At 40.3% G+C, this 23,576-nt stretch overlaps 1 protein-coding gene and 37 non-coding genes across 39 annotated transcripts; 1 reads left to right on the top strand and 37 right to left on the bottom strand.

Moving 5' to 3' along the window:
* Positions 1 to 857: 857 nt before the first annotated feature.
* On the top strand, positions 858 to 9,832 carry LOC116617693. 2 transcript variants are annotated; one of them, XM_032380631.2, is made up of 5 exons: positions 858 to 1,100; positions 5,003 to 5,059; positions 7,241 to 7,412; positions 8,462 to 8,595; positions 9,350 to 9,832. In XM_032380631.2, exons 1-5 carry the CDS (start codon positions 951 to 953, stop codon positions 9,554 to 9,556), a joined length of 720 nt encoding a protein of 239 aa, XP_032236522.2. In that variant the 5' UTR covers positions 858 to 950; the 3' UTR covers positions 9,557 to 9,832. The 2 variants fall into 2 exon arrangements, with proteins under 2 accessions (XP_032236522.2, XP_048582221.1); XM_048726264.1 differs by having other exon boundaries at positions 860 to 1,100; positions 9,356 to 9,832.
* Positions 9,833 to 11,307: 1,475 nt separating this feature from the next.
* Positions 11,308 to 11,427, bottom strand: LOC116621106. The gene has a single exon (XR_004297323.1). It is a non-coding gene; the product is annotated as a U5 spliceosomal RNA (small nuclear RNA).
* A 210-nt stretch (positions 11,428 to 11,637) lies between these two features.
* On the bottom strand, positions 11,638 to 11,759 carry LOC116617719. Its single transcript, XR_004295855.2, has one exon. It is a non-coding gene; the product is annotated as a U5 spliceosomal RNA (small nuclear RNA).
* A 210-nt stretch (positions 11,760 to 11,969) lies between these two features.
* On the bottom strand, positions 11,970 to 12,091 carry LOC116621097. The gene has a single exon (XR_004297316.1). It is a non-coding gene; the product is annotated as a U5 spliceosomal RNA (small nuclear RNA).
* Positions 12,092 to 12,301: 210 nt separating this feature from the next.
* Positions 12,302 to 12,423, bottom strand: LOC125562094. Its single transcript, XR_007307801.1, has one exon. It is a non-coding gene; the product is annotated as a U5 spliceosomal RNA (small nuclear RNA).
* A 210-nt stretch (positions 12,424 to 12,633) lies between these two features.
* Positions 12,634 to 12,755, bottom strand: LOC125562093. The gene has a single exon (XR_007307800.1). It is a non-coding gene; the product is annotated as a U5 spliceosomal RNA (small nuclear RNA).
* Positions 12,756 to 12,965: 210 nt separating this feature from the next.
* Positions 12,966 to 13,087, bottom strand: LOC125562092. Its single transcript, XR_007307799.1, has one exon. It is a non-coding gene; the product is annotated as a U5 spliceosomal RNA (small nuclear RNA).
* A 209-nt stretch (positions 13,088 to 13,296) lies between these two features.
* On the bottom strand, positions 13,297 to 13,418 carry LOC125562091. Its single transcript, XR_007307798.1, has one exon. It is a non-coding gene; the product is annotated as a U5 spliceosomal RNA (small nuclear RNA).
* A 210-nt stretch (positions 13,419 to 13,628) lies between these two features.
* LOC125562187 lies at positions 13,629 to 13,750 on the bottom strand. The gene has a single exon (XR_007307894.1). It is a non-coding gene; the product is annotated as a U5 spliceosomal RNA (small nuclear RNA).
* Positions 13,751 to 13,962: 212 nt separating this feature from the next.
* LOC125562114 lies at positions 13,963 to 14,082 on the bottom strand. The gene has a single exon (XR_007307821.1). It is a non-coding gene; the product is annotated as a U5 spliceosomal RNA (small nuclear RNA).
* Positions 14,083 to 14,292: 210 nt separating this feature from the next.
* LOC125562090 lies at positions 14,293 to 14,414 on the bottom strand. Its single transcript, XR_007307797.1, has one exon. It is a non-coding gene; the product is annotated as a U5 spliceosomal RNA (small nuclear RNA).
* A 210-nt stretch (positions 14,415 to 14,624) lies between these two features.
* Positions 14,625 to 14,746, bottom strand: LOC125562088. The gene has a single exon (XR_007307795.1). It is a non-coding gene; the product is annotated as a U5 spliceosomal RNA (small nuclear RNA).
* A 210-nt stretch (positions 14,747 to 14,956) lies between these two features.
* Positions 14,957 to 15,078, bottom strand: LOC125562087. Its single transcript, XR_007307794.1, has one exon. It is a non-coding gene; the product is annotated as a U5 spliceosomal RNA (small nuclear RNA).
* Positions 15,079 to 15,288: 210 nt separating this feature from the next.
* LOC125562148 lies at positions 15,289 to 15,410 on the bottom strand. The gene has a single exon (XR_007307855.1). It is a non-coding gene; the product is annotated as a U5 spliceosomal RNA (small nuclear RNA).
* A 210-nt stretch (positions 15,411 to 15,620) lies between these two features.
* Positions 15,621 to 15,742, bottom strand: LOC125562086. The gene has a single exon (XR_007307793.1). It is a non-coding gene; the product is annotated as a U5 spliceosomal RNA (small nuclear RNA).
* A 210-nt stretch (positions 15,743 to 15,952) lies between these two features.
* Positions 15,953 to 16,074, bottom strand: LOC125562129. Its single transcript, XR_007307836.1, has one exon. It is a non-coding gene; the product is annotated as a U5 spliceosomal RNA (small nuclear RNA).
* A 210-nt stretch (positions 16,075 to 16,284) lies between these two features.
* Positions 16,285 to 16,406, bottom strand: LOC125562186. The gene has a single exon (XR_007307893.1). It is a non-coding gene; the product is annotated as a U5 spliceosomal RNA (small nuclear RNA).
* A 210-nt stretch (positions 16,407 to 16,616) lies between these two features.
* Positions 16,617 to 16,738, bottom strand: LOC125562085. The gene has a single exon (XR_007307792.1). It is a non-coding gene; the product is annotated as a U5 spliceosomal RNA (small nuclear RNA).
* A 210-nt stretch (positions 16,739 to 16,948) lies between these two features.
* LOC125562084 lies at positions 16,949 to 17,070 on the bottom strand. The gene has a single exon (XR_007307791.1). It is a non-coding gene; the product is annotated as a U5 spliceosomal RNA (small nuclear RNA).
* A 210-nt stretch (positions 17,071 to 17,280) lies between these two features.
* Positions 17,281 to 17,402, bottom strand: LOC125562161. Its single transcript, XR_007307868.1, has one exon. It is a non-coding gene; the product is annotated as a U5 spliceosomal RNA (small nuclear RNA).
* Positions 17,403 to 17,612: 210 nt separating this feature from the next.
* Positions 17,613 to 17,734, bottom strand: LOC125562083. Its single transcript, XR_007307790.1, has one exon. It is a non-coding gene; the product is annotated as a U5 spliceosomal RNA (small nuclear RNA).
* Positions 17,735 to 17,943: 209 nt separating this feature from the next.
* On the bottom strand, positions 17,944 to 18,065 carry LOC125562156. Its single transcript, XR_007307863.1, has one exon. It is a non-coding gene; the product is annotated as a U5 spliceosomal RNA (small nuclear RNA).
* Positions 18,066 to 18,276: 211 nt separating this feature from the next.
* LOC125562149 lies at positions 18,277 to 18,396 on the bottom strand. Its single transcript, XR_007307856.1, has one exon. It is a non-coding gene; the product is annotated as a U5 spliceosomal RNA (small nuclear RNA).
* Positions 18,397 to 18,606: 210 nt separating this feature from the next.
* On the bottom strand, positions 18,607 to 18,728 carry LOC125562082. Its single transcript, XR_007307789.1, has one exon. It is a non-coding gene; the product is annotated as a U5 spliceosomal RNA (small nuclear RNA).
* Positions 18,729 to 18,938: 210 nt separating this feature from the next.
* On the bottom strand, positions 18,939 to 19,060 carry LOC125562081. Its single transcript, XR_007307788.1, has one exon. It is a non-coding gene; the product is annotated as a U5 spliceosomal RNA (small nuclear RNA).
* Positions 19,061 to 19,278: 218 nt separating this feature from the next.
* Positions 19,279 to 19,400, bottom strand: LOC125562080. Its single transcript, XR_007307787.1, has one exon. It is a non-coding gene; the product is annotated as a U5 spliceosomal RNA (small nuclear RNA).
* A 209-nt stretch (positions 19,401 to 19,609) lies between these two features.
* Positions 19,610 to 19,731, bottom strand: LOC125562190. The gene has a single exon (XR_007307897.1). It is a non-coding gene; the product is annotated as a U5 spliceosomal RNA (small nuclear RNA).
* Positions 19,732 to 19,940: 209 nt separating this feature from the next.
* On the bottom strand, positions 19,941 to 20,062 carry LOC125562143. The gene has a single exon (XR_007307850.1). It is a non-coding gene; the product is annotated as a U5 spliceosomal RNA (small nuclear RNA).
* A 210-nt stretch (positions 20,063 to 20,272) lies between these two features.
* Positions 20,273 to 20,394, bottom strand: LOC125562079. Its single transcript, XR_007307786.1, has one exon. It is a non-coding gene; the product is annotated as a U5 spliceosomal RNA (small nuclear RNA).
* A 210-nt stretch (positions 20,395 to 20,604) lies between these two features.
* On the bottom strand, positions 20,605 to 20,726 carry LOC125562077. The gene has a single exon (XR_007307784.1). It is a non-coding gene; the product is annotated as a U5 spliceosomal RNA (small nuclear RNA).
* Positions 20,727 to 20,936: 210 nt separating this feature from the next.
* Positions 20,937 to 21,058, bottom strand: LOC125562076. Its single transcript, XR_007307783.1, has one exon. It is a non-coding gene; the product is annotated as a U5 spliceosomal RNA (small nuclear RNA).
* A 210-nt stretch (positions 21,059 to 21,268) lies between these two features.
* Positions 21,269 to 21,390, bottom strand: LOC125562075. Its single transcript, XR_007307782.1, has one exon. It is a non-coding gene; the product is annotated as a U5 spliceosomal RNA (small nuclear RNA).
* A 210-nt stretch (positions 21,391 to 21,600) lies between these two features.
* LOC125562125 lies at positions 21,601 to 21,722 on the bottom strand. Its single transcript, XR_007307832.1, has one exon. It is a non-coding gene; the product is annotated as a U5 spliceosomal RNA (small nuclear RNA).
* A 210-nt stretch (positions 21,723 to 21,932) lies between these two features.
* On the bottom strand, positions 21,933 to 22,054 carry LOC125562074. Its single transcript, XR_007307781.1, has one exon. It is a non-coding gene; the product is annotated as a U5 spliceosomal RNA (small nuclear RNA).
* Positions 22,055 to 22,263: 209 nt separating this feature from the next.
* LOC125562105 lies at positions 22,264 to 22,385 on the bottom strand. The gene has a single exon (XR_007307812.1). It is a non-coding gene; the product is annotated as a U5 spliceosomal RNA (small nuclear RNA).
* Positions 22,386 to 22,595: 210 nt separating this feature from the next.
* LOC125562185 lies at positions 22,596 to 22,717 on the bottom strand. The gene has a single exon (XR_007307892.1). It is a non-coding gene; the product is annotated as a U5 spliceosomal RNA (small nuclear RNA).
* A 209-nt stretch (positions 22,718 to 22,926) lies between these two features.
* LOC125562103 lies at positions 22,927 to 23,048 on the bottom strand. The gene has a single exon (XR_007307810.1). It is a non-coding gene; the product is annotated as a U5 spliceosomal RNA (small nuclear RNA).
* Positions 23,049 to 23,258: 210 nt separating this feature from the next.
* Positions 23,259 to 23,380, bottom strand: LOC125562184. Its single transcript, XR_007307891.1, has one exon. It is a non-coding gene; the product is annotated as a U5 spliceosomal RNA (small nuclear RNA).
* Positions 23,381 to 23,576: the final 196 nt, after the last annotated feature.

Genomic DNA, 23,576 nt, shown 5'->3' with positions numbered 1-23,576 from the left:
GACGACGGCAAAGACAGTGGACGGACTTTGGAATTTAAAATAGCGATGAGCTGAAAACGCCATTTCAACCCTCTATCCAAGGGAGCACGGCAGAATGTGTTTCATTTACTACGAAAATAAACCACTTTGTTATGCTATGCATCATGTGTTTGTTTTGTAAGTGAAGAAATCAGTTGCGCTGTTGAAGGTGGTGGGGCTCGGATTATGAAGAGGATTATGTTTGGCAACAGGGTCTTTGTTCGTATAATACCCGAATCCTTTCCGAATGGAGAGAGTCACAATAAAAGTGACGGGGAGTGAAACTGCGTGTAGGATGTTGCTATGCCAAACATTGTTGCTATGCTAAATTGCAAATGATATTTCCACTTACAAAACAAACACACATGACGCGTTGCATAACAAAGTGGTTTATTTTCGTAGTAAATGAAACACATTCTGCCGTGCTCCCTTTAGCGACAGGCTACCGGGCGTTAAATGTCAATAACACAACATATTTATTTTATCCACTCTTAAAGAAAGAATGGTCTCGATGTATTCACTTAACCTGTTTTCAACCTATCTACGTTCAGTCAAGCACCAAGCGCAAACAATAGAGAATTTTTACCCACGCTTATAGATCGGCATAATAAGTCCAATCGGTCACATACTGTATAAAGTCCAAAGAAAATTCTTTTTTAGGATATTTGTATTTGTTGCCAAGTGTTTTTCTCATTTCCTGAACTTGGTATTTTGTTCAAATAAGGCGAATAAATAGATAGATAATTACGAATTAAAGAAAAGAAACGTTCACGATATTAACATTCAATGACGTCTAAGCATGCCTAATGAATTTCACCTAATTATTATTCCGAATCACACCTCACGATCTAATATTGTTCATTGAGCGAATCCAAAAACAAGACAACCGCCTTGTCATCTCATCATCAGTAGAAATTCCATACAACGTGGAAATGCCGTACGAAGTTGAGGCCGGGAACGCGAAAGCGGCTGGAATTATCAGCATTCTCATTCTCATTTTTGCGTTGTTGGACACTGTAGTCGGATTCGTATACCTTGGGTACGGCGCGAGAGATGGATACGGCCTTTGGACTGGGTTCTTGGTATGTGTGTTCTTAAGTTTCTCTTGACTTTGCCAAAAACAGGTCTGTTTTTATGAAACGCCAATACGTCGCTCGAAGTGTTTTGAATCGAGCACTTAAATTTTGCTTTGAAATTATATTCCTTTTATACAAGGAATAAATCAGGTTTAAAGCATCTTGTGACATGGTGATTTTAGGGATGGTTCCATACTTGTCGCTTAAAATAAGGCGGAGGCGTAGTGCAAATCTAACTCACGTATTCAGTGTTCCTATAATGATGATGTTCCATTAGCCTACTTGTAGGCGTTTGTTGGTGTTTTTCGCGACGAAAACCCCGCTTTCCCGTGTTTTGGGCGCCATCTTTTTTTTTCGAGCGATTTTCTACTTGAGAGTCCCATGAAATAATCGTTAAATACAAGAGATGAAATTGCACACTTTATCAAAAATAGATTTTTTAGAGATGGGTTTGAAATATAATCCAAAATAATATATACTTTGCAGTAAATATGTTTGCTTGCAAATTAGTATTGCAGATACCCGAATCGTTAATTATAGATAACAAAACGGATTTCAAATTGTTTTTAATTAAGAAAATGGAACAAATCGCAGTGCGCGTGCTTCTACCAATATCTAACAAAGTTCTTTTACGATATTTTCTTATTATGCGACTCAGGAATTTCATACCTATTGATCACTCACTCGTAAATCCTTTGAATATAGAGCTTTATAAGGAAAATGCAGATTTTAAAGTTTTGTTTCACATAGTTGGATAAAAACTTGAAAAAAAGAAAACAGAGCTCGACTTTGAAAAAGCAAATCATGTTAGAAATAGTAGAGCATCCAGGTGATATACAAGCACTATTGTGAGTGTGATAGAGGGAATTCTAAATGTCACCGAACAGCGCTAAAGCGAGAGAGAGACTCTTTTCTTTTTGGTGGGAAAAATTTGCTCTCGAGTGGCGCCACAATTCCCCTTAATTACAACACACGAGGCTAATATAGTAATGTCACTATCCCTAGCTTTATTGAGAAAACATTCAAGACACAACTTCAAATTATACTTTATTTTCCTGGTCCGCCTGTGTAAACGGTCAATGAGCCGGTCGGTTCAAAATACTCATTGACAGTACCTGGGCTACCTGTGATACAAGGGTGTTTTTAAGTCGTGGATAGCGAAGCTATTCGGAAGCTATTCAGGACTTTTTGCGGTTAGCGGGGTTGTGTCACTAATCGTCGACTCAAGTGTAACCCATAGCCAATCATATCTCTTCTAATATCAGAACCCTTGGCCAATCAAAACAGACGTTTTAGGGAAAAAGCCTGGGAATTGTCAGCGGTTTTCCAAACTATGTCAAAAACAAATATGGCGGCAGTAGTAATTCTTTGAAGGTGGTGATGGTTAAGACCATGATTTAACGTCATTCCTGCTTTTCTTGACTATAAAAAATCGAGCCACATTCGATAAATAGCTATATGAATGCAAGGTTTCGCTTCAAAGTCCGTTCGTAATCAGTTTAACTTTCACGATATATTATGTGGTCAACGGGTGTCTACAAAACGAAGACCTAAAACCTAATACCTACAATCTGTGACTCCAAAAGCTATCCCCTTCCAAGAATTTCAGTTATTATTTAGTCTACCTTGTTTCCCAAATGGCTACACAGCGCGAAAGTTTCATATGGAATCAGTGATCCTAATGAGGTAATTCAGCGAATTTTGTTGTGCTTTTCATGAAGGAAATATTATCATGTGCGCGCCAATGATCTATCTTTTTTATCTTCGTTTATTTGTCCCATGAAAAATTGTAGTTGCACTCATTTTATAGACACGCTCCTTTGCCCGAAAAATTATCACAAAAACTCTCCCGGTAACCTAACAGACCCGACAATTACCGGTAGTTTAGAAAAATGCCCTCAGAAAAGTTTTCGAACTCCCTGGCGAGGAAGAAAAAACAAAGCTTTTGCGTAGCGTGCCGATACGGGTTCCCGGCAAGTAAATTATTTTTTCCAAAGTTAATGAATAGATTGGCTAAATAGTTATTGGAATCCTAGTTTTGTCGATGTCTATAGACAACTTGCACCCCAAAAATTGCTGTGGCATCGACATTTTTCGAAAGAAAGACAAAGAACAAGTAAATAAAGTCTCATTTTGTAGAAAAACTTCTAATAATTTCGCTAAGCTGTTTTATTTTTTGGCGCACTGTGACAGCTAAATGTCAAGTCATTTGACAGAGATGAAACCTGATTGGTTGGAAGGAAATACGGTAAAATGATGTAAGCCTTGATTGACCCACTTTTTACCAGGCAGTGGAATGGTTTTCTCTGTGATGAAAACTTTCTACAACTCGACACAACTAGAACATGAAGCGATTTTCCCGTATAAAGCTAGAGGGCAATTAAGATTTTGGAAGAAACACCCGAAAAAGTTTACCGGGTAACATTCCAGGTTTCTGAGTTTATCGGCGTTTTAAGAAACGACCACCTGGAAACACAAGTAGTTCACCATTTCCCAATTAAAAGAAAAACAACAAATTGAATAAGCTTGTTATCTCATAAGGATCATTGACTCCACATGAAACTTCCACGCTGTGTAGCCATTTTGGGAAACAAGGTAGGCTAAATAATAATAATAACGTAGCTTTTGGGGTCACAGGTTTTAGGTTTTAGGTCTTCGTTTTGTAGACACCCTGTGGTCAACACACTTACGAAACGCCACTCAAGGCATTTCCACTCCCCCCCCCCTACTACTGCTGGCTTTGCACCAAATTCTTTGTTTATTTATTGCATGCATGCTCGCTGAATTAGCTCCAACACATTCTTGCTTTTATAATTTAAGTTTCGCAATTAATCCGCACTTCGCTACGAGTAGCGTTGTTTCCAACGTCTCCATGAATAACATTTCTAGACAATACTTCGTCTGCCAAGAGGAGGAGTCAGTTTTTTGAATGTCTATAAGCAAAATCACCCAAGGAGGGCTAGAGGGCCTCTTTTCTATCAATGGTATCTGGGTCGACTGGTTGTCTCCAGGGAATCAATCAGATGGGCATAGACTTACCTGAAGCCGTTATTCCAACATCACAGTATTAAACTTGTCTAAGAAAAAATACGCTATGTATAATACATAAAACCACATAAAGCCAAGAAATGTATTGGTTTGTTCCATACTCTACATACCATTTTATCCTAAAGTGGGTTAAAATGCACAAAAACCAAGCTTTTGTCCCAAATTACCATTTTATTATCCACGACTTGGCAAGGGCCTTGCCTTTTGGTTGTTTCTCGTGTGACTGTCCTCTGCTTAGCGTAAATGCATGTTTTGCTAGTTGTTGTCTAGCCTCGTTCCTAGGCTTCTCGCGGGCCTATCACGCCCTGCATGGCTATGACGTCACAGGCCCTTTCCGCTCTCGCCCCCAAGAAACCTGGCAGATTCTTCCAAAAGCGCCACAAATGGCGTCTATCCTGTTGAGTGAAGCGACATCCATTTTGGCAGCCTTAAATATTATTTTCTAACATCAAAGCTGTAAAGGTTCGTTTATTTAGATATGTGAACTGTAAAATATAAAAAACAATATCTGAAGTAGGCGATATTTGAGAGGATACTAACCGCAATTTAACGACTCACCGAATTTTTTTAATGTAAGCAGCGAAAGCCTACTAAAAAATCTGCCCAACACTTTTCAAAGCACACTTTCTTTGATCGCTGCAGAAATAAACAGTAATTTTGGAAAAACGGGGATATTGGTGAAGGATATGCCAAGCTACTCGAAGTCAGCATGAAGACGCTTGCATAAAACCCCCTTACCTGATTCTTAAAGACCCCAACATCACTTTCGGCATAAGTAAGATGTATATTAGCGCAGGTTAAAAATGAAAAATCATGGTCGCTTGATGTACTGATTTTGAGAAATTTTTTACATGGTACAGCTTCTTGCCACTGGTGTTGTTGGAGTCGTGACATGGGTGAAAAGGAACAAGACCGCGGTAAGTAAACCTTAAAACGCCCCTTACAGAATATCTCCCAGCCAAAGTCAGCCCTAATTCAATTCTAGCCATCAAATAACGGTATTTCAATTATATGATCTCAGTCTACTTACTGGCTTGTCTTTATGAATTTAAATCCTTTTGGGTCACGGGAGAGTTTCCATAGGAGACCTGAATAACTCACTTAGACAATTTTCTTATGTTCTGGTGGGCTCGCTCTGTTTCGCAATCCCATCTGCAAATCAACTCTAACTTTGCATAGCCGTAGCAGACCTCGGAATATAGGGGGGGAGGGGGTGCACGATACAGAAACTTTTAAGAAAATGGGGGGCACAGCCACGCCCCTAGCGGTCATTTCCTTATAATTTTTAAAAACAATATGGAGGGGGGGTTTGTGCCCCCAGTGCCCCACTCCCTGCTACGGCCCTGCTTTGGAGTTATTTACCAGATTCCCATGTTGTTTGTCTCAAGGGAGATCAAGAATATTCTTCCACACACCTCCCACTGTCTTCTCCCTCTCCTATCCCTTTTTATCACATCTTTTTTTTCCTGCCTATTTTCAGACCGTTAATTTTTCAACTTTCTCTACTATCTCTTTTATCTTTCCTTACTGACTCTCCATACCCATCCTTCTACATCCCTATATTACAGTTCTGTCCTTGGAGAAAAAAGTATGCGTTTAATCACAAATCAAGTGATTTCGTGAACTTGTTTTTTTTTTATTAGGAACTATACATTACAAATAGATGATTTATAGATTTAGGCCCGGCCTAAAGCGGAGCCATCATTTTAGAGAAAATGTTATGTTTTATTCTGAAACTCTAAATGCTCTGCTATAAAAGAAGGGATGCGAATCAGCAGCAGTGGTGGCTGGTGGCGAGTGATGGCTCGTTTCTTATTCGATAGTGAAGAAAAAAAATCAGCTTACGAAATATCACAAAAAACATGAAAATACCATGTGCATTGTGGTGAGACCTCAACCAAACAGAGGACGAAAAGGCGCTTGTAACAGTGAATTGATCGAAAGAAGAATTAGATACAATTACAGAGCTAGTGATGTTTTTCATGGAGATTACAATTACAGGAATCACCATTACTAATATTGGGGGGAATTCCTCACATTTATTTAAAACAACACAAGGAATGAATTTTTTAAAAATTGAATATATTATTAAATTCATCGCATAGTCGCATAGTTATATTCCATTTCTCTACCCATGGAGCTCCACACGCGGTCTACGGCCACGCTGGCTCCGCTATAAATAGATACAAATAGTTTCGAAAGCAATTTGAAAAGAAATATATGTTATTTATCAGCTGGGAGGTCCGTATCGAGAAATACCGTGAACGAGGACTTGAAAATACTGTATTTTCAAGGCCGAGGTCACGTTATTTCACGATACGGACCGACCCTAAGCTGGAAAATAACACATTTATTTTTTTGCTCAATAGATTTTTAACTTTTTTTTACCTTACAAGCTTATGGTTGCACTAGGCGAGGTTTCGCTACTGACTTTCGTCGATGTTAGTGAAGATTTTGTTCTCTCATGATCATTCAATAATCTCCATTTTGTATTTCCACACAACGCTTTTAATCCTCCAAAAATTCAGAACCTCCAAAGAAGACATGCTTTGAGTTTTGACCAACAATTTTGTAAAATAATTGAGTCCAAATTGATACGCCTTTCTCAACTCGTAGAAATGTCTTCTTTTGCTTTAAATCCTTCACAAACGATAAGATACATTCACTAAAGAACTTCTCTTGAATGTGGATACGTTAAGCTGGTTTATGCAGGTAAATTCACAGAGTGATTTGTCGTTTTTCTTCGTATGAAGAGACGATTTGCTGCCTTATTTTTATCCCAAAATTGAAATTGTCGCGCGAGTTGCAAAATCATTATGGCGGGAAATTGTCAAAACACAGGGAGTTTGAAGCCGATCTTCCGTCAAGTCAATGATTCTAGATAAAATGACAATAAAATGCTGTTTAGTGTAAATATCTATAACCTCGGGGTTTAAAATCCAGTTTCCGGTGGTCATTTTACAAATCAACTCACTTTTTCGAGCTTTGGAGGTGGGCGGGCCGGTATCGCGTGGTCCGGATCGTCAGAGAGAGCCAATCAGAGCGCGCGATTTGATGGATACCGGACCCAGAAAAAAATAAAATCTTTTATTTTCCAGATGATCTTTTTCCTTATTGGTTGTATCCTTGGTGTGATCGTGTGTGCTGTGCAAGCGATTCTAAGCCTGATCGCTTTCTTCATTTGGCAAGCTATCAAGGACATCGTGAATTCCAGCTGCGAAATTCGAAATGGATATTGCCACTGCTCCGGCAATGATGTGCCGATACAAGGTTAGTGTATCCACACGGGAAACGTGTATTCTCCCAGAAAAATACCGACATTATGATATAAGGTGTCAACTTTTAAAAGTCCTTATTTGGGGAAACCTTTTCTTATTGTTGTCATGTGTTCAACTTTTTTTTACAAGCGCAAAATATGTGGATAACAGGGGCTCGTAAGTACTTATTAGCCCCTGTGGATAACCAAGAACTTGTCTATTATATTTAAATGTGAACTTTAGAAGCACACTAGCATACACACATTGGCACCAGTCGGGCCAAGACGGGACGCTAGCACAGTCTATTACCCGTGCAGTTCGGCAACCATGGACAGCTGTTTCGTCCTTATTAGGACTCGTCAGCATGGCATAGCCGGTTTACTTCGGCTATGCCATGCTGACGAGTCCTAATAAGGACGAAACAGCTGTCCATGGTTGCCGAACTGCACGGGTAATAGACTGTGCTAGCGTCCCGTCTTGGCCCGACTGGTGCCAATGTGTGTATGCTAGTGTGCTTCTAAAGTTCACATTTATGTATACATACTCGCAAGGATAGTTTGGCTATCCGACGGAGTTTAAGACTAGCAAAGGTCGCATGCGTGATCCGCACAATTGGCATCACGCTAGCCTGGTCGCAGCTCTAGATCCCACATGGATCTAAGCTGTGGTTTAAAGCACTTCGTTCGAGTCGAAGTCGCCCTTCAGTTTTTTTTGCCGATGAAGTTTAACTGAGGCAAACCGGCTATGCCATGCTGACGAGTCCTAATAAGGACGAAACAGCTGTCCATGGTTGCCGAACTGCACGGGTAATAGACTGTGCTAGCGTCCCGTCTTGGCCCGACTGGTGCCAATGTGTGTATGCTAGTGTGCTTCTAAAGTTCACTATTATATTTGTTTATCATTCAGGGAGCTTAGACCACAAATTTGAACACAGGTAGCCTGGTGCTGTATACAAAAACCGATATCTTGAAATTCATCTTCTCTCCCCAAATAAAAAACTCTAGGCTTGTAAGCTGATTTGAGGTTTTCTTTGTGTGTTCTGATTTGAAAGTTGTGTTTCAGTGACTGACTGTTCTTGGATCACCACATTCGAGGTCTTGTTTCTTCTATTCGTCATTATCAACGCCGCTGCTTCTTTGCTCGCGTTTGCGGGCTCAATTGTCGGATGCATTGGTACATGCTGCGCCAAGTCACCGGTAAGAGACGAAGTCAGCGGTGATTTCACCGAATCACATGCGCAGTATACGGTACTCAAAAGAATAAGGCGCACGAGAGATGATAAAGCTTCAGTTACAGTTAGGTTAAAATAACGTTTCGGATAAGTCTGGGTTAGGATAAAATTTCAAAGGAAATTACAAGGAAAATCGCTGAATTTGATTTAGATTCCATAGTGATATCAGGCCCGTAGCGGGAGGTGGGGCACTGGGACATGTATATGGACATGGGAAAATATTTAATACTTTAGTAATGAATAGAACTTCTAATCTCACATTAAAAAATATATTGTGTATATACAAAAGTTATACTGGTGCGTAAGGTACAACAGAGCTAGGCTCCAAACCAAGTATTGTTAGTAAGCATTGTTAGTTAGCACTTTCACTTGGGTTGGTCAATGCCGGAGGGTTTATTGTGTCCCAAGCGCTTCTTTTACGTCCCTTCGGTTCAGGATGGTGCAGTAGTGCAGCTTGAAGAGACAGGATCTCCGGTTTTGTGTTTTTATCGCAGCGGTGAGAGGCAGGCATGCTAACACACTAGGCCAGCCGTGCTTCCATAGGCCACCTGTGCATCTCAAATAAGATACAAGACAGGAGCTGATAAATTTAAGATTAGCTAGAGCTAGATTTCCAGACCTCAGTCCTCAAGGGGAAGGGTTTTTTTTCCATTGCCACCCCCCCCCCCCCCCCCCCCCCCATAGCTTGAGCCCGTTACTAAAGCGGTTTATATTAACAGGCACAGGCACAACCAGGAGTCGTGATGGTCCCACAGTCAGGCGTGATCATACAGCAAGGGGGATTCCCCCAGGGGGGCTACTCTGCTCAAGGGGGGTACCCTGCTCAAGGGGGGTACCCTGCTCAAGGGGGGTCCCCTGCTCAAGGGGGGTATCCACCACCGTCATACTCATCCGATATCCCACCCAAGGATGGCAACATTCAATAAGTGCAAAAATGTCAACCGCTTGTAAGCAACGCAATCGCTATGCAATCCTAGAAACTATATTCCTAGAATGATATATAAGAGCACCTGCGTATAATTACATTCTTAAATAACTTTAATGCCCATACAGAGTGACTTTTTAATAACGTATAATTCTACAAAAAGCGCCGCTTTATACTACGCAGATTATCAGCAACTTTGGTAAGCTTTGTTTCAAACAACCTAATCAACAATAACGTTTTCTTAGCTAAGCCTTGACACAATAAAAGCCTTTTCACATGTTATGTTTCATATTATCTGATTAGCTGCTAGATAGTATCGTCCCCTGACTTGGCTGAGCGGTTTGTCTGTTAATGACGTCACTTTTGATTTGCCGCTCGGCACGAAGCCTGTCAAAACATTCGAGACCAGCAAATCGACGTGTCTATGGGTCATGGAATGCGTGAAAACAGAGGGCTAGCTACCAGATTTATCTCAACTGCTATCATGTGTCTATGCACATTTTTTATGGGTATTACAATTCGAAATAGTATATTATTTATTCAATTCAGAATGTATTCTATCCCAACAGCTATTCAGTTGCGACGGTACGAATTTTTTACGCTCTTTGCCTGATCCCGCGATCGAACACCATGCATATTAGCATAACAAGATCGAATATTGAGATGACAAGACCATAAACAAAAAAGACGGGTTTTAATCTTATTATTTATTAAGACAATAAAAGATATCACATCTCGTCGAAAGCATGGTAAGGCGTTATTGCAAAGATTGCATCTGTAGATAGTACACAGCAAAGAAAGCACCTAAAAGAAACCAGACTTTAAGCTAAAGTGAGATTCGCTGAGCCTCAAGCAAATATACAAATTATATGACCTCTAATAAGGACCGAGCACAAAACCGTGACTGAGAATCTCCCACCCTAATAACTTCTAAGAGCCTAGGTGATAGTAGCTACTCTGTAGCCAAATGATAGCTCAGTTTCTTTTACAAACTTCAAATCGAAAAAAAAGCAGAATCACCTCACACAAAACGCTCAAAATACAAAACAAGGGAGAGACATCAGCAAACACAGCCCAAGACACAAATAGAAACCTTGTTTCTGATACTCCAGGTTCATTTCCATGGCCTCAAAACACAATGTCCACCTCTTCAAAACCTTGTATAACCACTTGGATGCCATAACGGATTGCAAAACATTCTGGAAGATCAAGGGAAAAATTCAAGAGGTGAGGGCCAGTCAACAAGTCTTTTCACCCCAAAGCCAAACAGATCAATTCCAGTTCATACAGACCCAGAATCGCAGAGTAAACAACTATTGAATCAATTTGGTTTAAGAAAAGACAGCATTTACGAGAGCTGTGGTGATTCATAAGAAAATTATTTTCTCACCCAGACAAAGCCAAACAAGAAAAAAATCGCCATGAATACACCTTTGCTTACAAATATCCATAAGCACCGCACTCAATTATGCCACAAAAGACATGTCATAGGACACTCTCCCATTTTGCATATAGCTGTATTTTTGATAAAAGAATTAAGTTGCTTGTGACAAGCAACCATCAACACTAGCTCGCATTAGCACTCAACGACAAGGGATTTAAAAATGGGACCGCAAACACTGTTGGAAAGCTAGGATACCGTAGACTAGGTGCAGCGGTGTTTGACTTTGACGTTATAGTAATGAAGGACTTAAATTCAAACAAAATTCATTTGTACCACTTGGGCTTCAATTTTTCATTTTTTTCTGTAAGCTCCGCAAAAATGCAGGGCAAATAAAAAATTGAGTGATCTACTCATTTCAGTGCTCTCCTCCACGGAAATCTTTAGTAAAAGGCGAAAGATTTACTCGATATGAAGGAAAACCAGAGTGCCCTTCAATGGTTCGCATGGTGCAATCTATATCCCCAAACAAGACTCCATTGCATGTGGGACTGCAAAAGTATCTGGGGCGTCATGCGCAAAATACTCTGTCGGTACTTAACATGAGTTGGTGGTTTGCAATCAGCACTAACAAATATAACCTTAAATTAAAGCAAAATTCAGTTGAACCATTTGGGCCGCAATTTTTCATTTAGTGTGTAAGCCCCGCAAAAATGCAGGGCAAATCAAAAATTGAGTGATATACTCATTTCAGTGCTCTCCTCCACGGAAATCTTTAGTAAAAGGCGAAAGATTTACTCGATATGAAGGAAAACCAGAGTGCCCTTCAATGGTTCGCATGGTGCAATCTATATCCCCAAACAAGACTCCATTGCATGTGGGACTGCAAAAGTATCTGGGGCGTCATGCGCAAAATACTCTGTCGGTACTTAACATGAGTTGGTGGTTTGCAATCAGCACTAACAAATATAACCTTAAATTAAAGCAAAATTCAGTTGAACCATTTGGGCCGCAATTTTTCATTTAGTGTGTAAGCCCCGCAAAAATGCAGGGCAAATCAAAAATTGAGTGATATACTCATTTCAGTGCTCTCCTCCACGGAAATCTTTAGTAAAAGGCGAAAGATTTACTCGATATGAAGGAAAACCAGAGTGCCCTTCAATGGTTCGCATGGTGCAATCTATATCCCCAAACAAGACTCCATTGCATGTGGGACTGCAAAAGTATCTGGGGCGTCATGCGCAAAATACTCTGTCGGTAATTAACATGAGTTGGTGGTTTGCAATCAGCACTAACAAATATAACCTTGAATTAAAGCAAAATTCAGTTGAACCATTTGGGCCGCAATTTTTCATTTAGTGTGTAAGCCCCGCAAAAATGCAGGGCAAATCAAAAATTGAGTGATATACTCATTTCAGTGCTCTCCTCCACGGAAATCTTTAGTAAAAGGCGAAAGATTTACTCGATATGAAGGAAAACCAGAGTGCCCTTCAATGGTTCGCATGGTGCAATCTATATCCCCAAACAAGACTCCATTGCATGTGGGACTGCAAAAGTATCTGGGGCGTCATGCGCAAAATACTCTGTCGGTACTTAACATGAGTTGGTGGTTTGCAATCAGCACTAACAAATATAACCTTAAATTAAAGCAAAATTCAGTTGAACCATTTGGGCCGCAATTTTTCATTTAGTGTGTAAGCCCCGCAAAAATGCAGGGCAAATCAAAAATTGAGTGATATACTCATTTCAGTGCTCTCCTCCACGGAAATCTTTAGTAAAAGGCGAAAGATTTACTCGATATGAAGGAAAACCAGAGTGCCCTTCAATGGTTCGCATGGTGCAATCTATATCCCCAAACAAGACTCCATTGCATGTGGGACTGCAAAAGTATCTGGGGCGTCATGCGCAAAATACTCTGTCGGTACTTAACATGAGTTGGTGGTTTGCAATCAGCACTAACAAATATAACCTTAAATTAAAGCAAAATTCAGTTGAACCATTTGGGCCGCAAGTTTTCATTTAGTGTGTAAGCCCCGCAAAAATGCAGGGCAAATCAAAAATTGAGTGATATACTCATTTCAGTGCTCTCCTCCACGGAAATCTTTAGTAAAAGGCGAAAGATTTACTCGATATGAAGGAAAACCAGAGTGCCCTTCAATGGTTCGCATGGTGCAATCTATATCCCCAAACAAGACTCCATTGCATGTGGGACTGCAAAAGTATCTGGGGCGTCATGCGCAAAATACTCTGTCGGTACTTAACATGAGTTGGTGGTTTGCAATCAGCACTAAAAATATAACTTTAAATTAAAGCAAAATTCAGTTGAACCATTTGGGCCGCAATTTTTCATTTAGTGTGTAAGCCCCGCAAAAATGCAGGGCAAATCAAAAATTGAGTGATATACTCATTTCAGTGCTCTCCTCCACGGAAATCTTTAGTAAAAGGCGAAAGATTTACTCGATATGAAGGAAAACCAGAGTGCCCTTCAATGGTTCGCATGGTGCAATCTATATCCCCAAACAAGACTCCATTGCATGTGGGACTGCAAAAGTATCTGGGGCGTCATGCGCAAAATACTCTGTCGGTACTTAACATGAGTTGGTGGTTTGCAATCAGCACTAACAAATATAACCTTAAATTAAAGCAAAATTCAGTTGAACCATTTGGGCCGCAAATTTTCATTTAGTGTGTAAGCCCCGCAAAAATGCAGGGCAAATCAAAAATTGAGTGATATACTCATTTCAGTGCTCTACTCCACGGAAATCTTTAGTAAAAGGCGAAAGATTTACTAGATATGAAGGAAAACCAGAGTGCCCTTCAATGGTTCGCATGGTGCAATCTATATCCCCAAACAAGACTCCATTGCATGTGGGACTGCAAAAGTATCTGGGGCGTCATGAGCAAAATACTCTGTCGGTACTTAACATGAGTTGGTGGTTTGCAATCAGCACTAACAAATATAACCTTAAATTAAAGCAAAATTTAGTTGAACCATTTGGGACGCAATTTTTCATTTAGTGTGTAAGCCCCCCAAAAATGCAGGGCAAATCAAAAATTGAGTGATATACTCATTTCAGTGCTCTCCTCCACGGAAATCTTTAGTAAAAGGCGAAAGATTTACTCGATATGAAGGAAAACCAGAGTGCCCTTCAATGGTTCGCATGGTGCAATCTATATCCCCAAACAAGACTCCATTGCATGTGGGACTGCAAAAGTATCTGGGGCGTCATGCGCAAAATACTCTGTCGGTACTTAACATGAGTTGGTGGTTTGCAATCAGCACTAACAAATATAACCTTAAATTAAAGCAAAATTCAGTTGAACCATTTGGGACGCAATTTTTCATTTAGTGTGTAAGCCCCGCAAAAATGCAGGGCAAATCAAAAATTGAGTGATATACTCATTTCAGTGCTCTCCTCCACGGAAATCTTTAGTAAAAGGCGAAAGATTTACTCGATATGAAGGAAAACCAGAGTGCCCTTCAATGGTTCGCATGGTGCAATCTATATCCCCAAACAAGACTCCATTGCATGTGGGACTGCAAAAGTATCTGGGGCGTCATGCGCAAAATACTCTGTCGGTACTTAACATGAGTTGGTGGTTTGCAATCAGCACTAACAAATATAACCTTAAATTAAAGCAAAATTCAGTTGAACCATTTGGGACGCAATTTTTCATTTAGTGTGTAAGCCCCGCAAAAATGCAGGGCAAATCAAAAATTGAGTGATATACTCATTTCAGTGCTCTCCTCCACGGAAATCTTTAGTAAAAGGCGAAAGATTTACTCGATATGAAGGAAAACCAGAGTGCCCTTCAATGGTTCGCATGGTGCAATCTATATCCCCAAACAAGACTCCATTGCATGTGGGACTGCAAAAGTATCTGGGGCGTCATGCGCAAAATACTCTGTCGGTACTTAACATGAGTTGGTGGTTTGCAATCAGCACTAACAAATATAACCTTAAATTAAAGCAAAATTCAGTTGAACCATTTGGGCCGCAATTTTTCATTTAGTGTGTAAGCCCCGCAAAAATGCAGGGCAAATCAAAAATTGAGTGATATACTCATTTCAGTGCTCTCCTCCACGGAAATCTTTAGTAAAAGGCGAAAGATTTACTCGATATGAAGGAAAACCAGAGTGCCCTTCAATGGTTCGCATGGTGCAATCTATATCCCCAAACAAGACTCCATTGCATGTGGGACTGCAAAAGTATCTGGGGCGTCATGCGCAAAATACTCTGTCGGTACTTAACATGAGTTGGTGGTTTGCAATCAGCACTAACAAATATAACCTTAAATTAAAGCAAAATTCAGTTGAACCATTTGGGCCGCAATTTTTCATTTAGTGTGTAAGCCCCGCAAAAATGCAGGGCGAATCAAAAATTGAGTGATATACTCATTTCAGTGCTCTACTCCACGGAAATCTTTAGTAAAAGGCGAAAGATTTACTCGATATGAAGGAAAACCAGAGTGCCCTTCAATGGTTCGCATGGTGCAATCTATATCCCCAAACAAGACTCCATTGCATGTGGGACTGCAAAAGTATCTGGGGCGTCATGCGCAAAATACTCTGTCGGTACTTAACATGAGTTGGTGGTTTGCAATCAGCACTAACAAATATAACCTTAAATTAAAGCAAAATTCAGTTGAACCATTTGGGCCGCAATTTTTCATTTAGTGTGTAAGCCCCGCAAAAATGCAGGGCAAATCAAAAATTGAGTGATATACTCATTTCAGTGCTCTCCTCCACGGAAATCTTTAGTAAAAGGCGAAAGATTTACTCGATATGAAGGAAAACCAGAGTGCCCTTCAATGGTTCGCATGGTGCAATCTATATCCCCAAACAAGACTCCATTGCATGTGGGACTGCAAAAGTATCTGGGGCGTCATGCGCAAAATACTCTGTCGGTACTTAACATGAGTTGGTGGTTTGCAATCAGCACTAACAAATATAACCTTAAATTAAAGCAAAATTCAGTTGAACCATTTGGGACGCAATTTTTCATTTAGTGTGTAAGCCCCGCAAAAATGCAGGGCAAATCAAAAATTGAGTGATATACTCATTTCAGTGCTCTCCTCCACGGAAATCTTTAGTAAAAGGCGAAAGATTTACTCGATATGAAGGAAAACCAAAGTGCCCTTCAATGGTTCGCATGGTGCAATCTATATCCCCAAACAAGACTCCATTGCATGTGGGACTGCAAAAGTATCTGGGGCGTCATGCGCAAAATACTCTGTCGGTACTTAACATGAGTTGGTGGTTTGCAATCAGCACTAACAAATATAACCTTAAATTAAAGCAAAATTCAGTTGAACCATTTGGGCCGCAAATTTTCATTTAGTGTGTAAGCCCCGCAAAAATGCAGGGCAAATCAAAAATTGAGTGATATACTCATTTCAGTGCTCTACTCCACGGAAATCTTTAGTAAAAGGCGAAAGATTTACTAGATATGAAGGAAAACCAGAGTGCCCTTCAATGGTTCGCATGGTGCAATCTATATCCCCAAACAAGACTCCATTGCATGTGGGACTGCAAAAGTATCTGGGGCGTCATGAGCAAAATACTCTGTCGGTACTTAACATGAGTTGGTGGTTTGCAATCAGCACTAACAAATATAACCTTAAATTAAAGCAAAATTTAGTTGAACCATTTGGGACGCAATTTTTCATTTAGTGTGTAAGCCCCGCAAAAATGCAGGGCAAATCAAAAATTGAGTGATATACTCATTTCAGTGCTCTCCTCCACGGAAATCTTTAGTAAAAGGCGAAAGATTTACTCGATATGAAGGAAAACCAGAGTGCCCTTCAATGGTTCGCATGGTGCAATCTATATCCCCAAACAAGACTCAATTGCATGTGGGACTGCAAAAGTATCTGGGGCGTCATGCGCAAAATACTCTGTCGGTACTTAACATGAGTTGGTGGTTTGCAATCAGCACTAACAAATATAACCTTAAATTAAAGCAAAATTCAGTTGAACCATTTGGGACGCAATTTTTCATTTAGTGTGTAAGCCCCGCAAAAATGCAGGGCAAATCAAAAATTGAGTGATATACTCATTTCAGTGCTCTCCTCCACGGAAATCTTTAGTAAAAGGCGAAAGATTTACTCGATATGAAGGAAAACCAGAGTGCCCTTCAATGGTTCGCATGGTGCAATCTATATCCCCAAACAAGACTCCATTGCATGTGGGACTGCAAAAGTATCTGGGGCGTCATGCGCAAAATACTCTGTCGGTACTTAACATGAGTTGGTGGTTTGCAATCAGCACTAACAAATATAACCTTAAATTAAAGCAAAATTCAGTTGAACCATTTGGGACGCAATTTTTCATTTAGTGTGTAAGCCCCGCAAAAATGCAGGGCAAATCAAAAATTGAGTGATATACTCATTTCAGTGCTCTCCTCCACGGAAGTCTTTAGTAAAAGGCGAAAGATTTACTCGATATGAAGGAAAACCAGAGTGCCCTTCAATGCTTCGCATGGTGCAATCTATATCCCCAAACAAGACTCCATTGCATGTGGGACTGCAAAAGTATCTGGGGCGTCATGCGCAAAATACTCTGTCGGTACTTAACATGAGTTGGTGGTTTGCAATCAGCACTAACAAATATAACCTTAAATTAAAGCACAATTCAGTTGAACCATTTGGGCCGCAATTTTTCATTTAGTGTGTAAGCCCCGCAAAAATGCAGGGCAAATCAAAAATTGAGTGATATACTCATTTCAGTGCTCTCCTCCACGGAAATCTTTAGTAAAAGGCGAAAGATTTACTCGATATGAAGGAAAACCAGAGTGCCCTTCAATGGTTCGCATGGTGCAATCTATATCCCCAAACAAGACTCCATTGCATGTGGGACTGCAAAAGTATCTGGGGCGTCATGCGCAAAATACTCTGTCGGTACTTAACATGAGTTGGTGGTTTGCAATCAGCACTAAAAATATAACCTTAAATTAAAGCAAAATTCAGTTGAACCATTTGGGCCGCAATTTTTCATTTAGTGTGTAAGCCCCGCAAAAATGCAGGGCAAATCAAAAATTGAGTGATATACTCATTTCAGTGCTCTCCTCCACAGAAATCTTTAGTAAAAGGCGAAAGATTTACTCGATATGAAGGAAAACCAGAGTGCCCTTCAATGGTTCGCATGGTGCAATCTATATCCCCAAACAAGACTCCATTGCATGTGGGACTGCAAAAGTATCTGGGGCGTCATGCGCAAAATACTCTGTCGGTACTTAACATGAGTTGGTGGTTTGCAATCAGCACTAAAAATATAACCTTAAATTAAAGCAAAATTCAGTTGAACCATTTGGGCCGCAATTTTTCATTTAGTGTGTAAGCCCCCCAAAAATGCAGGGCAAATCAAAAATTGAGTGATATACTCATTTCAGTGCTCTACTCCACGGAAATCTTTAGTAAAAGGCGAAAGATTTACTCGATATGAAGGAAAACCAGAGTGCCCTTCAATGGTTCGCATGGTGCAATCTATATCCCCAAACAAGACTCCATTGCATGTGGGACTGCAAAAGTATCTGGGGCGTCATGCGCAAAATACTCTGTCGGTACTTAACATGAGTTGGTGGTTTGCAATCAGCACTAACAAATATAACCTTAAATTAAAGCAAAATTCAGTTGAACCATTTGGGCCGCAATTTTTCATTTAGTGTGTAAGCCCCGCAAAAATGCAGGGCAAATCAAAAATTGAGTGATATACTCATTTCAGTGCTCTCCTCCACGGAAATCTTTAGTAAAAGGCGAAAGATTTACTCGATATGAAGGAAAACCAGAGTGCCCTTCAATGGTTCGCATGGTGCAATCTATATCCCCAAACAAGACTCCATTGCATGTGGGACTGCAAAAGTATCTGGGGCGTCATGCGCAAAATACTCTGTCGGTACTTAACATGAGTTGGTGGTTTGCAATCAGCACTAACAAATATAACCTTAAATTAAAGCAAAATTCAGTTGAACCATTTGGGCCGCAATTTTTCATTTAGTGTGTAAGCCCCGCAAAAATGCAGGGCAAATCAAAAATTGAGTGATATACTCATTTCAGTGCTCTCCTCCACGGAAATCTTTAGTAAAAGGCGAAAGATTTACTCGATATGAAGGAAAACCAGAGTGCCCTTCAATGGTTCGCATGGTGCAATCTATATCCCCAAACAAGACTCCATTGCATGTGGGACTGCAAAAGTATCTGGGGCGTCATGCGCAAAATACTCTGTCGGTACTTAACATGAGTTGGTGGTTTGCAATCAGCACTAACAAATATAACCTTAAATTAAAGCAAAATTCAGTTGAACCATTTTGGCCGCAATTTTCATTTTTTTCATTAAGTGTGTAAGCCCCGCAAAAATGCAGGGCAAATCAAAAATTGAGTGATATACTCATTTCAGTGCTCTCCTCCACGGAAATCTTTAGTAAAAGGCGAAAGATTTACTCGATATGAAGGAAAACCAGAGTGCCCTTCAATGGTTCGCATGGTGCAATCTATATCCCCAAACAAGACTCCATTGCATGTGGGTCTGCAAAAGTATCTGGGGCGTCATGCGCAAAATACTCTGTCGGTACTTAACATGAGTTGGTGGGTTGCAATCAGCACTAAAAATATAACTTTAAATTAAAGCAAAATTCAGTTGAACCATTTGGGCCGCAATTTTTCATTTAGTGTGTAAGCCCCGCAAAAATGCAGGGCAAATCAAAAATTGAGTGATATACTCATTTCAGTGCTCTCCTCCACGGAAATCTTTAGTAAAAGGCGACAGATTTACTCGATATGAAGGAAAACCAGAGTGCCCTTCAATGGTTCGCATGGTGCAATCTATATCCCCAAACAAGACTCCATTGCATGTGGGTCTGCAAAAGTATCTGGGGCGTCATGCGCAAAATACTCTGTCGGTACTTAACATGAGTTGGTGGGTTGCAATCAGCACTAAAAATATAACTTTAAATTAAAGCAAAATTCAGTTGAACCATTTGGGCCGCAATTTTTCATTTAGTGTGTAAGCCCCGCAAAAATGCAGGGCAAATCAAAAATTGAGTGATATACTCATTTCAGTGCTCTACTCCACGGAAATCTTTAGTAAAAGGCGAAAGATTTACTCGATATGAAGGAAAACCAGAGTGCCCTTCAATGGTTCGCATGGTGCAATCTATATCCCCAAACAAGACTCCATTGCATGTGGGACTGCAAAAGTATCTGGGGCGTCATGCGCAAAATACTCTGTCGGTACTTAACATGAGTTGGTGGTTTGCAATCAGCACTAACAAATATAACCTTAAATTAAAGCAAAATTCAGTTGAACCATTTGGGCCGCAATTTTTCATTTAGTGTGTAAGCCCCGCAAAAATGCAGGGCAAATCAAAAATTGAGTGATATACTCATTTCAGTGCTCTCCTCCACGGAAATCTTTAGTAAAAGGCGAAAGATTTACTCGATATGAAGGAAAACCAGAGTGCCCTTCAATGGTTCGCATGGTGCAATCTATATCCCCAAACAAGACTCCATTGCATGTGGGACTGCAAAAGTATCTGGGGCGTCATGCGCAAAATACTCTGTCGGTACTTAACATGAGTTGGTGGTTTGCAATCAGCACTAACAAATATAACCTTAAATTAAAGCAAAATTCAGTTGAACCATTTGGGCCGCAATTTTTCATTTAGTGTGTAAGCCCCGCAAAAATGCAGGGCAAATCAAAAATTGAGTGATATACTCATTTCAGTGCTCTCCTCCACGGAAATCTTTAGTAAAAGGCGAAAGATTTACTCGATATGAAGGAAAACCAGAGTGCCCTTCAATGGTTCGCATGGTGCAATCTATATCCCCAAACAAGACTCCATTGCATGTGGGACTGCAAAAGTATCTGGGGCGTCATGCGCAAAATACTCTGTCGGTACTTAACATGAGTTGGTGGTTTGCAATCAGCACTAACAAATATAACCTTAAATTAAAGCAAAATTCAGTTGAACCATTTGGGCCGCAATTTTTCATTTAGTGTGTAAGCCCCGCAAAAATGCAGGGCAAATCAAAAATTGAGTGATATACTCATTTCAGTGCTCTCCTCCACGGAAATCTTTAGTAAAAGGCGAAAGATTTACTCGATATGAAGGAAAACCAGAGTGCCCTTCAATGGTTCGCATGGTGCAATCTATATCCCCAAACAAGACTCCATTGCATGTGGGACTGCAAAAGTATCTGGGGCGTCATGCGCAAAATACTCTGTCGGTACTTAACATGAGTTGGTGGTTTGCAATCAGCACTAACAAATATAACCTTAAATTAAAGCAAAATTCAGTTGAACCATTTGGGCCGCAATTTTTCATTTAGTGTGTAAGCCCCGCAAAAATGCAGGGCAAATCAAAAATTGAGTGATATACTCATTTCAGTGCTCTCCTCCACGGAAATCTTTAGTAAAAGGCGAAAGATTTACTCGATATGAAGGAAAACCAGAGTGCCCTTCAATGGTTCGCATGGTGCAATCTATATCCCCAAACAAGACTCCATTGCATGTGGGACTGCAAAAGTATCTGGGGCGTCATGCGCAAAATACTCTGTCGGTACTTAACATGAGTTGGTGGTTTGCAATCAGCACTAACAAATATAACCTTAAATTAAAGCAAAATTCAGTTGAACCATTTGGGCCGCAATTTTTCATTTAGTGTGTAAGCCCCGCAAAAATGCAGGGCAAATCAAAAATTGAGTGATATACTCATTTCAGTGCTCTCCTCCACGGAAATCTTTAGTAAAAGGCGAAAGATTTACTCGATATGAAGAAAAACCAGAGTGCCCTTCAATGGTTCGCATGGTGCAATCTATATCCCCAAACAAGACTCCATTGCATGTGGGACTGCAAAAGTATCTGGGGCGTCATGCGCAAAATACTCTGTCGGTACTTAACATGAGTTGGTGGTTTGCAATCAGCACTAACAAATATAACCTTAAATTAAAGCAAAATTCAGTTGAACCATTTGGGCCGCAAGTTTTCATTTAGTGTGTAAGCCCCGCAAAAATGCAGGGCAAATCAAAAATTGAGTGATATACTCATTTCAGTGCTCTCCTCCACGGAAATCTTTAGTAAAAGGCGAAAGATTTACTCGATATGAAGGAAAACCAGAGTGCCCTTCAATGGTTCGCATGGTGCAATCTATATCCCCAAACAAGACTCCATTGCATGTGGGTCTGCAAAAGTATCTGGGGCGTCATGCGCAAAATACTCTGTCGGTACTTAACATGAGTTGGTGGGTTGCAATCAGCACTAAAAATATAACTTTAAATTAAAGCAAAATTCAGTTGAACCATTTGGGCCGCAATTTTTCATTTAGTGTGTAAGCCCCGCAAAAATGCAGGGCAAATAAAAAATTGAGTGATATACTCATTTCAGTGCTCTCCTCCACGGAAATCTTTAGTAAAAGGCGAAAGATTTACTCGATATGAAGGAAAACCAGAGTGCCCTTCAATGGTTCGCATGGTGCAATCTATATCCCCAAACAAGACTCCATTGCATGTGGGACTGCAAAAGTATCTGGGGCGTCATGCGCAAAATACTCTGTCGGTACTTAACATGAGTTGGTGGTTTGCAATCAGCACTAACAAATATAACCTTAAATTAAAGCAAAATTCAGTTGAACCATTTGGGCCGCAATTTTTCATTTAGTGTGTAAGCCCCGCAAAAATGCAGGGCAAATCAAAAATTGAGTGATATACTCATTTCAGTGCTCTACTCCACGGAAATCTTTAGTAAAAGGCGAAAGATTTACTAGATATGAAGGAAAACCAGAGTGCCCTTCAATGGTTCGCATGGTGCAATCTATATCCCCAAACAAGACTCCATTGCATGTGGGTCTGCAAAAGTATCTGGGGCGTCATGCGCAAAATACTCTGTCGGTACTTAACATGAGTTGGTGGGTTGCAATCAGCACTAAAAATATAACTTTAAATTAAAGCAAAATTCAGTTGAACCATTTGGGCCGCAATTTTTCATTTAGTGTGTAAGCCCCGCAAAAATGCAGGGCAAATAAAAAATTGAGTGATATACTCATTTCAGTGCTCTCCTCCACGGAAATCTTTAGTAAAAGGCGAAAGATTTACTCGATATGAAGGAAAACCAGAGTGCCCTTCAATGGTTCGCATGGTGCAATCTATATCCCCAAACAAGACTCCATTGCATGTGGGACTGCAAAAGTATCTGGGGCGTCATGCGCAAAATACTCTGTCGGTACTTAACATGAGTTGGTGGTTTGCAATCAGCACTAACAAATATAACCTTAAATTAAAGCAAAATTCAGTTAAACCATTTGGGCCGCAATTTTTCATTTAGTGTGTAAGCCCCGCAAAAATGCAGGGCAAATCAAAAATTGAGTGATATACTCATTTCAGTGCTCTACTCCACGGAAATCTTTAGTAAAAGGCGAAAGATTTACTAGATATGAAGGAAAACCAGAGTGCCCTTCAATGGTTTGCATGGTGCAATCTATATCCCCAAACAAGACTCCATTGCATGTGGGACTGCAAAAGTATCTGGGGCGTCATGAGCAAAATACTCTGTCGGTACTTAACATGAGTTGGTGGTTTGCAATCAGCACTAACAAATATAACCTTAAATTAAAGCAAAATTCAGTTGAACCATTTGGGACGCAACTTT

This window comes from Nematostella vectensis, chromosome 4 (assembly GCF_932526225.1).
Source record: "Nematostella vectensis chromosome 4, jaNemVect1.1, whole genome shotgun sequence".
Classification (NCBI taxonomy): domain Eukaryota; kingdom Metazoa; phylum Cnidaria; class Anthozoa; order Actiniaria; family Edwardsiidae; genus Nematostella; species Nematostella vectensis.
This window is presented reverse-complemented; position numbering and strand designations above follow the sequence as displayed.

Coding starts and splice junctions, on each gene's coding strand:
- LOC116617693 (XM_032380631.2), top strand. CDS start 951: ATGCCGTACGAAGTTGAGGCCGGGAACGCGAAAGCGGCTGGAATTATC. Junction 1,101..5,002: donor GCCTTTGGACTGGGTTCTTG/GTATGTGTGTTC, acceptor TACATGGTACAG/CTTCTTGCCACTGGTGTTGT. Junction 5,060..7,240: donor TGAAAAGGAACAAGACCGCG/GTAAGTAAACCT, acceptor TTTATTTTCCAG/ATGATCTTTTTCCTTATTGG.